The sequence below is a fragment of the Parasteatoda tepidariorum genome, chromosome 8 (genome assembly GCF_982258835.1).
Source record: "Parasteatoda tepidariorum strain Cologne lab strain chromosome 8, Ptep-v5.0, whole genome shotgun sequence".
Lineage (NCBI taxonomy): Eukaryota > Metazoa > Arthropoda > Arachnida > Araneae > Theridiidae > Parasteatoda > Parasteatoda tepidariorum.
The window spans coordinates 1,572,304-1,584,397 of record NC_141762.1 but is presented as its reverse complement, the minus strand read 5'-3'; the positions used below and the strand labels follow the sequence as shown (position 1 = coordinate 1,584,397).

At 32.3% G+C, this 12,094-nt stretch overlaps 2 protein-coding genes across 5 annotated transcripts in view; both read right to left on the bottom strand.

Annotated features, from left to right (window-relative positions):
* The window catches only part of LOC107440821 (uncharacterized), a 36,605-nt gene extending 36,105 nt beyond the window's left edge, over window positions 1-500 (bottom strand). For 2 of the 4 annotated variants that reach the window (XR_015428520.1, XM_087149356.1), the window contains exon 1: window positions 364-500. The gene's annotated coding sequence lies outside the window, so the exon portion shown is untranslated. The remainder of the gene's footprint in view (window positions 1-363) is intronic. The other 2 variants (XM_087149358.1, XM_087149357.1) reach the window with 2 other exon arrangements.
* Window positions 501-1,962: 1,462 nt separating this feature from the next.
* LOC107440814 (uncharacterized) overlaps window positions 1,963-12,094 on the bottom strand; it is a 688,492-nt gene continuing 678,360 nt past the window's right edge. Inside the window, exons 16-19 of the mRNA XM_016053866.5 lie at window positions 9,778-9,930; window positions 5,559-5,728; window positions 3,721-3,794; window positions 1,963-2,283 (exon numbers count right to left, since the gene is read on the bottom strand). Of these exons, the coding sequence (XP_015909352.3) occupies window positions 2,103-2,283; window positions 3,721-3,794; window positions 5,559-5,728; window positions 9,778-9,930 (578 nt within the window). The 3' untranslated portion in view covers window positions 1,963-2,102. The remainder of the gene's footprint in view (window positions 2,284-3,720; window positions 3,795-5,558; window positions 5,729-9,777; window positions 9,931-12,094) is intronic.

Here is a 12,094-nt window from a genome sequence, read left to right as displayed (position 1 = left end):
TTCCTATAGTGCCTGTCTTTAAAGATTAATAAATTACCATTGCAAAATCAGTACTAATTAATATCACTACAGTAATTCTCATGTAATACTGCACCTCAACAAGTTTATAAAAGAAAAAATTAAAGGATTCGGGAAATCGAGAAAAAGAAAAATGAAGTTAATACACAGAAAAATACACGCCCTCAATCACATCTCATTCAAATTTACTATATCATTTATTTCTTACAATGTCTAATTTAATAGTGCAGCATCAGCTCTCATGTATGTCACAATAAATCTAAATACACAGCAAAAAAAAATAGTAACATTTTAAAAATAAAGGAAATTAGAATCTTAAAGAAAACATAAAATTATTTATCTTACCTATGTAGTTCCACAGATAGATATCACAATTTTATTTGAAAGTGTAATAAGGAGATTTAATTATTTACAACATCCTTGTTTGTTTACATCGTGCTTGAGCGAAAAAAGGGATTCCCCGTTTTCTCTCCTTGAAGACCACGTTGATATTTATCCCTATTCCACTGTTAAAATTCTCTTTTTCTCCCTATCTTAATATCAATTTCTCCATGACAGAAATAGATGCTTGTTTTCGTCTTCTTTCCCCCCCTCAGTTACGCTGAATTTCTCGTATCTGTTTGTTGATAACACACAATTTAAAAATACTTGACATCCGAATTTCGTTTACTTTAATTTCAATATTCAAAGAGAGGATTAACATTTTGAAAACTTTTTTGAATCATATGAACATGTTTTTATTTATATGTCATTTATAATGGAAAATTATAAATAGTGAAATAAATTCTTAAAATAAATGACATATGAAATACTTATTTATTAATATATGTTTGTCGTTTAATTAAACAATAAAAACTTCGTTCCTTTTCTGTTTATGACAGAATTTAAATACATTTGACTTCTGGATTTTTTTCATTTTAATTTCAATGTTCGAAGAAAAAGTTATTAGAAGAAAAGTTATTTATTAAATACCATTAATATAAATTTTAATTTATTTAATTTATAATATGACATGGATAGCCTGGTTGGTAGGCCGTTGGGCCCATATCGAAGAGGCCTTTAGTTTGATCCCCACCGGTCGAAGGCTCCCCGTGTAGTAAATGGTGACTGGTGCAAATTTGTCGGGTCACAAAGTCCTCCAAGTTCCTATAAGAAATCAATACCTCTGTGGGCACTGAATTTGAGATCGATCGTTCTCTGGTTCAGGTCAAAATTGCGATCTATGGATGTATAAATGGTTCCATCCTTTAAAACAGGCTGTGACGTGTGTGTGTGTGTGTGTGGCTGAAGTCGAATTTTTGGCCATATATGATGCTTCTGAAAACACACCCTCTGTCTAAAATTCGCTTGGTTTTTTCCAAGAAGGCTTGCTGGTATTTGGCAAGTGGCATTAGAAACAACAACATACTAGCATATTGGTTAACGTTATATTAAATATAGCAGTTAACTTGATAACTTCAATGTTCAAAAAGAAAACTATCACGAGGAAAATTTTTTATTAAATAATATTAATATATTTTTGTTTTCGCCCTTCGTAATATGTAAATATTGAAATATATTCTTAATATGCATGACAGTAAAAAAAAAAAAAGAGAAAGAAAAATAGCTTAATTAATTTACAAATGGTACTAAACTATACGGCAACATTTAAAAATACTTGCCTTCTGGATTTCGATTATATTATAACGATGACTTCTATATTCTAAGAAAGGAATATAAATATGAAAATAGTTTATAAAAAAAAAACATAAATATCGAATTAAACTTTGAACGTTACGTTAATATTTTGGTAAAGTGGACAAAAGATACTATTAACTAAGTTTGACACAAAAAAAGCCGAAAAAAGAAGAAAGCTCATCAGTTAGACTCATCAGGTGAATGGTATCGGTGTAGACCTAAGAAGAAACCAACAGCTTAGAAGTTTAATGCAAAAATAATAATCAATACAATTCAAATTTATTTTATTAACAAATATATGATTTGAAAGGATAGATCAACGCTAATTATTAACACCAAGATGCATGAAAAAATATATTTTATTTTTTTTAAAAAAAAGTGCGTATATCCATTAATTGTAGTTTTTATCAACAAATAATCAGAGATTCTTTGTTGAAATCTTCAGGGAAGAAAACACTCTGTGGACTGATTGTTTCAGGAACTGTTAAATGGGAAGCTAAAGACAAAATGGCTGCCCTTTGTCCAACTTGAACACAAAAATCTCGGGGCAATCCTCTTAGTATTCCTCCTATCATACCAGATGCAAAACTGAAAAAAAAAAAAAAAAAGAACAATATGTATGTTACCGCTAGAATGTAAAAATCATTTATTCTACAGATTACACTGAGCAGCGGTTTCCAAATGGTTGTCCACGGAACACATCCATGGAAAAGTTAAGAGAGTTCCGACTTTTTTTCAAACAGTTTTTCTTAAGATTTTGGAAACCTATAATTACATTTATAGATCCCATATTAATAATCCATTATTTATTTAATATTTCAATTGCCTTTACGAAATTATGAATAGTTAAGTGCCAATGAGAAAATAAATGGCAATTTTTTTTTGATGAAAATATAATTTTTCTAGTAACAATGCATTGAATAAATTATAAAAAAAGGCAGTCTTTATAAAAATTGCAATAGCATTTCTCACTGCGCTTTTCAAAACAAAATAAAATAACTAATATCGTTAATCAATAAATAATCTATACCCTAACAAACATTTTTAACGTGTATTGCAGTTATTTCTGGTTTGAGTTTCAACGGAAATCCTAATCCAGATTATTTCATTCACTTTCAGCTTATGTATATACTTCAAATACAAATCCATAACTAAAGTAGGTTCAGAGCTCTAGGACTACAAATTCGAAAGAATATGCATTTATCTTTGCTAAATGTAATTCTTGCTCGATTTTTTTCATGTTATGAGTAAAAATATTACAGAATTTCTGTACCAATTGATTAGAAAGTCTCATAATAAATTTTAAATCCTATTTTTTTTTCTGTTTTAAATATTGAACATGAAAGAAGGGAAACAAGAAGTATTAAACTTCACAAAAGACCAGATTCCATCTCTAGCTTTCCTTTCTTAACACTTGCTAAGAACATTTGAAAAATTTAAAAATAGTATCCTCTTCGCCTTCTCACAAAAAAGAACAAAATATTTTTTATGGAACTTAAATCAAAAGAGTTCTAATGATTTAAAATATAAAATTTATTTATGAAAAATCTGAATACATACAAGGTGTTCTGTAGAGACCACTCTTAACACATACACTTTTGGAATCATTTTCAAAAATTAGGTTAAAATCGTACACAAATTAGGGGTCAGTTAATGGATCGGGATAGTAAATGCAAGAAGAAGAAAAAAATACTATCTAAATCTCTCACATAACTAGCTAGAAAGAAGGAAGGAAAACCATCAAAATCAGTTTGATAGCCTTATAGTTCCAAATCCTCTGTGTCTCATCTTCTATCAAACGTGTCTTCAGTTAATAAGTTTCTCAAGAGCGGCTCTTCAGATTTCGACAAAGTTTTTGTATTCCCATAGTTTAAGCATAGTTTTTAAACGGTCCCTTTCGGCATGTTTTCCCATTTTAGTCAAGATTTCTAATAATAATATATACTAAGGATGGTCATATGGAAACACCCTGCATATATTTTGATATTTAAATTTATATTGAAGCATTTATTTGTTTAATCTTACCAGTCTCCTGCACCAGACACACTCACTATACTATTTGTCTTCAAAGATGGATAATATGTTGCTCTTAGTTCGCCCTAAGAAAAAATAAAAAATATTAATTTAAAACTTTTTTTTAATAACTGGAGTTGAACAGCTGATCTTATTTTGAGTTTACGACTGCCACTCAACTCCGTAGCCCTGTAATTTTGAACCCAACCCAGAAGACAATAGATTTTCTTGATCAAGCATTGGGGGTGAACTAGTTTTCGTTGATAAACTATCCCTCACCTGCGTAATATGAAGAGGAAAATCACGAAAACCTTCCACTATCCGCCCGACGACAAAAAATTCTATCCCATGATCCGTCTACCTTTGATGATACTTTAGGTCAGCACCGTTGTCGTTGCGAGCAAGGAGCAGAATTCGTCTCGATCAGACACCGCTGGTATTCGAACCTGTGACTCCTGATTGGGAGGCGAGAGCTCTATCCCTTGGGTCCCCGTAACAAAATTTAAGAATTTTGTTGTAATTTAGTTATGAAACTTTACAATCAGTTTATATTTGTTAACAAAATGAGTGCACACATTTCTAAGAACCTAATTTGTAGCCCACAATTACAAAAAGTTATTATTCAGGTTTAGGCAACATTTAGTTAAATGATTGCACTCTCAAATATTTGCATTGCTAATCATTACAGTAAAGACAATAAACAAATTATTAACTTTTTTCTCCTCTGACTATCGTTTATTTTTTTAATGGTTTTTAAATATTGTGTAATATTCTTTTTTACGTGTCCCTCTGTAATCTGCTCTCGAAAGAATGATCGGGAAGAATTCGATCTCACTTTGAAATATCTCAGGCCGTGGACTTTAACTTGATTACATATTTATTTAATTTTAAATGCAAGGAAAAAATTATATGTTTCTTTCCAGGTATACTTCCATAAAAATTATCTAACGTTTTTCCAGCAGTTGCAATGCAAGATAGTAATTTTATGAATGAATAACAAAACAATTCATTAAAAAAAGTTATAAAATAAATAAATAAGGAAATGAAATAAAACTGCTAGACTACAGGTTTGCTAGTGTTGTTGTTTCTAATGCCACTTGTCAATACAACCAATTTAACGCAGAGGGTGCGTTTCTTGTTTTTAGGTGGCGCCATCAATGGCCACAAATACGACTTCAGCCACACACACGTCACAGCCCGTTTATAGGGCGAACCCATTCATCCATCCACAGAGCGTAATTTTGACCTGAACCAGAGAACGCTCAATCTACAATTCAGTACCTCCAGAAGAATTGTTTGTTATGGGAAGATGAAGGACTTTGTAACCCGACAGCTTTAACGTGCCCCAGTCACCGTACATTAGGAGTCTTCGGCAGGCGGGGATCGAACTCGTAACCTCTTGGATATGAGCGAAGCGTCCTACGAGCCACGCTACCCCGTCAGGTTTGCTAGTACTATTTTGAAACACTATAGTACTATTTTGAACCTCATGTGCTTGGTCACTCTCGCTTCTCCTTTTTTCTTTTCTTTGTTTATTTTCTTTTTTTAATTTCCCCTTTTCCTTTTATTTAATTTTATTTTTTCGATTTAAACATTATTGAACTGTTATAGCAATCTGTAAAAATCCAATGATATACTATGCTGTTCTTATAATTTGAGCGCTGTTATTTCTCTTCGTAACTTTCAAAATATTTTATAAAATTATTTCAAACAGTGATGAACAATAGAAAAAAATACTCAGGCAAAGAATATTGAAAACAATTTTGTAAATATATTTTTAAAATATCTACATAATTTCACATGTTAATGATTACACAAATGTTTTTTTCGACAAATTATTTTAAAATTACTTTTTGAGAGGTCAATTTTCCGACTAAGAAGGACGTTGACTGCAAATTGGAAATGACGAGGACTCCGTGAGCACCGAGTGTGACCACAAGTGTGTGAAAACTTCCGTCCAGTAAAGGCTTGCCCAATTCCAAGGCTTCTTCCAAAGTAACATTCAAATGTTCTCGAACTCCTGGAGAAAAAAATATATATTTCATAAATATATATGACGACTTCCCTATTATTTTTTCATTTAAAAGATCACGGAATATTAAAAATCATTCATTTTTTATAAATATGACAGTTATTATTAACATCAATATTATTTGACACATGAATTAACATTTTTGCAATGATTTTTTGAAGGGCTTCAGGCAATATAATAAGCAGCATTGCTTAAGAAATCATTTTTAAAATTTTTAAGAGCGTTTTTAGTTTTTTTCAAAAAAAAAAAAAAAGTAACAATTTTCATTTAGACAATAAAATGTTTCTGTACACTATACCTAAGGAAAATTACGGAAACTAGAAAGAAAATTACTTGGAAACAATACCAAGCAGCGGTTTCAGGGAAAAAAAAATAACAATTTTCATTTAGACAATAAAATGTTTCTGTATACTGTACCTAAAGAAAATTACGGAAACTAGAAAGAAAATTACTTGGAAACAATACCAAGCAGCGGTTTCAGGTAAAAAAAAAAAGTGGCTTAAATGACAAATCCGCATCTAGAAAAAATGACCCTATGAATTAAAATAAAAATATTTGTTATTTTTTAAAATATTGTTAATTCACTCCATAATTAATGATAACTCTTAACTTTGATAAGATAGTGAAATGTTTTCTCGTATGATTAAAAAATAGCATACTATGTTTCGATTCTGTACCATAAGGCAGGTTGCTTATTCATTACAGGACACGATACTGACAAAACAGAAACGTTTGAAACGCGCTTTCCCACTCAAAGATACGATCACTGTCAGGGGCGGATCTACATAAGGGCTTTTTGGGCTGCAGCCCAGGGCCCCGTGGAAACAAAGGGCCTCAGTCCCCACTGAAAACAATAGGTGATATTTTGAATTAAAAAAAATATCTAATATTAAAAATAAAAAATTATAAGGTTGGCAACCCTGAGATCAATCAACCCATGCATGTGCGCGTCTATCGAACGGAACGGGGAATTACCCGTCGCTTGTTTTTGGTCAGTGTATTTTTTCGCGTCTATTACGGCGGACTTCCGCAGCGCCGCTTAACACCCGACGTAATTTTTTTTTCCCCGCACTTCTGTTCTCATCGTCAATGACAAACTTGTTTAGTTTACTAATAACTGTCTTGACTACCATAAACCCTCTGATCCCACTGAAAACTATATTGGTGTTCAGCAAGAGGGCGGTAATATCGAGGCGGAAAGAAATTTAAAGAATATTAAGTTTGAGAAATATGTCGACGTGGGCTTGTGGCCAGAATTGCTAAATAATGATTTTATTAATGACATACTCTCACATGAAATGACTAACTTTTAAAATAAAGATCCGAAAAATATATAATCAGCTTCAATAAAGAAATACAAAGAACAAAACAGAAAATTTTCAAATACGTATTTCATTAAGAAAATGAAAAATGGTCAATCACTGGAAAGATTTTGGTTATATTATTCAACCAGGGTTGGTATGACTTGCAAACTTTTTCTAAAATCCCTTCTCAATACACAACCGGATTTTCTGATTGGAAACACATAGGAACTTGTTTAGAAAATCATGAAAATTCTAATGAACATAAGAAATCAATGTTAGTGTGGTTGACACGTGAAGGCAACAAGTTAATTGCATCATTAAAGGACTTCGTGAACAACATAAGGCACCAATCAGATCAGAAGCTAAAGGACTACGAAGAGAAAGCTAAAAAATTAAGTACTAGTGTGGGAATAGACTACAATGACATAAACAAGAGACGCATTACTCCAAAATTTTCAGATAAGTCTACAGATAAACTCTCAGTATACGGCGCAGAAGAATTTAAAAGAGACACGCTAAACGTTGCGTTGGATAAGCTGATTATGGATTTAAACAAAAGGAGCCAAGTCTATGAGATGTATAGCAAGAAATTCCAATTTTTAATGGATTTGCAAGACAAAAATATGGAAAACATAGATCTGGGAAAGTGTACGTAAAAGAGTCTTATCATTTCAACAGGATGAGTGGGTGGTTTGGCTGGAAAAAGTTCACTTTTTTATAGAATTCACTTCCCCCGATTCTCTTTGGCTACAACTTTCTTAACCTTCTTCCCCTGAATCGCTGAAATGAACTTAACCGGCGAGCTTCACTCTCACTTTGTGCACGCTTCTTATTTAAACGCAGAAGTTTCAAACTCAACATTCGAAAATCTGACATTGCTAGAATCGTTTTGGTTATATATAAAAAAAAAAAGGTGTTCACCTTTTCTCTTCCTTTTATGAAGTTCATTCATTTCAACTGGAAAACGATTCCAAATATCCGACATTCAAGCAAATATGCACAATTAGCTAACAAGTGAAGAAAGTGTTTTAATGAAGCTTAACAAAGTGAAAAAACAAAACAAGAAATGCCACTTAAATTCTCCATTATTTGGACTCTTTTTCACATTCATTTCTATTCGCGTATTATCTGCAAAAACAGCTAATGTCTTTATTTCATTACATTTAATTACCTCTTATTGTGAAATGTAAATTGTTTAATTATGTATAAACATTGCTTTATTTTCCTTGTAATCTTCAATCAATAAAGAAAAAAAAATCCTCTTGTGTTTGAATGCAATCTTTCATTTTTCGTAAGAAATTATTATTTACAAAAAAAAAAAAGTAATTTGATTTAATATATTAAAAAAAAACGAAAATTCTGGGGGTAAACAACAGTCGTAAAAGTTTTAATTATTCATTGCTGTCATTTTCACTATCAGTGTATTAGAAGGTAAATATGAAATGTGAAATGAATAACTCCAATCAGTCGTCGGAAGTAGCTCATGACAAGTAGTGAAGTGAAACTACTGTAGTCGATACTTTTTTATTTCGTAGTTTGTAGTGTAGTGTGCTACTTTTTTCAAAAAAAGAAAGTAATAAAGTGAGTAGTGTAGTAGTAAATTTAAAAAAAAAAAAAAAAAAAAAAAAAAACAGTAGTTTGTAGCTATTCCTGACAACTACTTTTAACGTTAGTTTAGAATAGTTACACGGTTCTAACGTATCTCATTTTTCGAATTTGACGGGCACAAATCTTCGCCGTTCCGTCAAAGGATAGAATGAAAATGACCTGGTAATATCACTAATAGTGTTAATAGATATTACGTATTTAAAATCAGGTGTAAACTGCGAAAAATAGATAATTAATTACTTCAGTCACACTTTCACATACGAATGCAGATTCGTGAACCAGTGACCCCCAAGCTCTTGGGCGCATTCTTGGGCAAATTCTAAATCCCCCCCCCCCCAAAAAAAAAAACTATTCGTTTTATTTAGTGTAAAAATCCCCCCCTAGCTTTAAGTGGGCGCATTGTGCGCCCACCTTTCCCCCTGATGGGGGCCCCTGCGTGAAACATGGATGTTATTTCAAAGAAGGAAACGCATTTTCGATGCATTTAATTTCTTAGAGGAAGTAAAAGAGAATTAAACAATTAATAAATTCCAACTATTTGATAGTTTCGCCTTTCTTAAATTATATATTCGCTGTCGAAAGAGACATAAAAAGTTGAAGGTTAAATGAACACATTCGAAAAAGGAAAAAAAAAATGTTTCGGAATAACTAACTGGCTCCTGTAAACATGAATAAATAGTTCTTTATTATATCCTTACATTTAATGTAAGCCAATTTCCTATTCAAAACCATTTTGAATATGGGTGAAGAATTAAGTACTACAGCTAAGTTCGTCTCCTTTAAGTAGTGAAGTAGTTGCTAAATTCCAAAGTAGTTTGTTGTCACTACATTTTTTTTTAAAAAAAAGTAGTTGTAATTCACTACATTTGTTACAAAGTAGTTGTAGCAAACAACAAAAAAAATGTAGTTTTTCCAATCACTGATTCCAAGAAACTAAAGCGGAAAAAAAAATACTTGATAATGTAATGTAAAAACTACATTGGTTCACAAATTATAGCGGTAGAAAAAGTCAACATGATTCGAGCCCTCGAAAATAGGCTTTTATTCTCAAGACTTGAATAAGGGGGAAAAAAAACAGATTTGAAAAAAAGAAAACATTGAAGCAAATGAACAACTTGATCATACCTGATGAGAGTGGCACATTTTTATCAAAAATAGTGTTGTACATGATTCTGAGTTCATTCATGTTTGGGGTGGCATATGACAAGGCTGATTTCCACAATGTAGAAGACAGGAAAGGGCGATGAGCTTTGCTAAGGTCTGTAGGTTCAAACCATACTAAGAAAATAAACACATGATTTTAACTTGCTCTCTAAGGTTCAAAAAGATATATTTCTAAAAACAATTTCTTAACAAATCACGACTCTAATCACAAAATTCTTTTTTATCTCCCAATTCAAATACAAAATCTAGTTAATATGAGAAAAAGTCCATAACGCTTGTATTGGAGGTCCTGACATGGCGAAGGGAACAAGAACAGAGGCATTTTGTTCAAATTTAAATACACCAATTGAATATTTTACTGGGCCGGGATAGTCTGGCGGGTAGGGCATTGGGACCATTCGAGAGTTCGATCCCCGTCGGCCGAACCCTCCCCGTGTAGTAAATGGTGACTGGTGTATTATAAATCTGACGGGTCACAAAGTCCTCCATGTTCTCATAACAAATCATACCTCTGAGAGTACTGAATTGGAGATGGATCATTCTCTGGTTCAGGTCAAAGTTACGATCTGTGGATGAATGAATGGATTTATAAATGGACCCACCCTGTGAAATGGGTTGAGACGTATGTGTGCGGCAGAAGTCAAATTTGGGTCATAGATGGCGCCACGGGAAAACAAGAAGAAGCGCATCCCCTCTGCTTTAATGCATACGACAACAACAAATATTTTTTTTTCTTCAAAAAAGCAAACGTGTCATTGTTAAAAATAAAATGTGTCGATAAAGTGTTTCTGATCTGTGTGCATATGTTTAAAAGACTGATATGGGTGTGAGGGGGGGGGGTATGCTGAAATATGTCACATCATTTATGAAAGGTCCCAAAACTATTGAGTACGCAGTGAAAAATATTCTATAGCAGTGTTTCCCAAACTTACGACTTTTATGTACCCTTTCTAAATTGCTCGTAACGCTGTGCACTACTAATAAAAAAATTTATTTTTTAGTAAAAAAAAATTCCAAAAAATTTAAAAATCACAACTAGCTGTTGACACCACTAATTATTAACTATTAACTCCGCAAAAAATAGCCAATAGAAAAATACGTAATTGTAAATTTTCATGAATAGCTTTGTTTTCAAATAAAAATTTTTGAAATTTTCGTTTGTTGCAAGATATTTCGCATAAGAACGCGAACCCCCGCCAAACTGCTCACGTACCACTGGGGGTACGCGTACCACAGTTTGGGAAACACTATTCTATAGGATAAAATTAATAATCGCCAGTCGCCAACTGTGTCGAATGCACACCATGAGCAGTTTTAAATTTTTTTTCTAATAAATATGGAATTGTTATGCAATAACGCTCGCTGTAACGCTAAAAAGTTATGCAGTAACGCTGGTATTTAGCGATATTTCACTGAACCACTGGTAGCATAAACTATAATCGCTGTATTGCTATGATTACAATGCGTTCTCTATATCGCTCTTCGATTCTAATGATTTTAAATTCAAGTTAAAGGAATAAAATGAAATCCTTTCATTGTTAAGACTATTTCATTTCACTTCGCATTAAATTTGTGACAATTAAAAGAAAACTCCATCATCCGTTAGAAAGCCGTTACACGATTTTATGTTCTAGTAATTACAATATAGCTGAATCATATAATTAATAGTTTGACACAGTTATATGAAATTTCTTACACAATAAACATCTGCAAACTTATCTGTTTTTCGACATGCAGCGATGCATAAAACAGAAAGTGAGGTTAAAGGCTTTTCTCTTATCTATCTTTGTTTTTATTAAGATCCGCTTTTCCTAAAATTTAAAAGATCTGCTAAATTAGAAATCGAATATGGAAACGGAAACTGTCTTGAAATCAATATACCATGCAAGGTGAAAATGAAATTTACATACATATCTATAAAAGAAAGCAAACGATTTTCACGGTCGTTCGATAATGCATAAATAATGCTTCTTCACAGAAAAAAACCGCTTAGTGCCGCTCAGTGGGTCATTCGGCAATAAAGACAACTTTTTCTGATACTTGATTAATCCTCTCACCCCACCCCTTTCCGAACGTTCGGCATTCTTCATATTCTGAAAGAACAATGACTGTCTTTGGTACCACCTAGAAACTAGGTACGAAACGTTCTTTTTTATATACTACTTCCGGTGCTAAGGTGACTCTGCGAAATGAATTGTCTTTTGCTGAATTTGCAAATCGCTCGATAGTAAAAGGAAATAGCGTTGTTGCAACTTTCAGAACATTTCAGAAACGAACT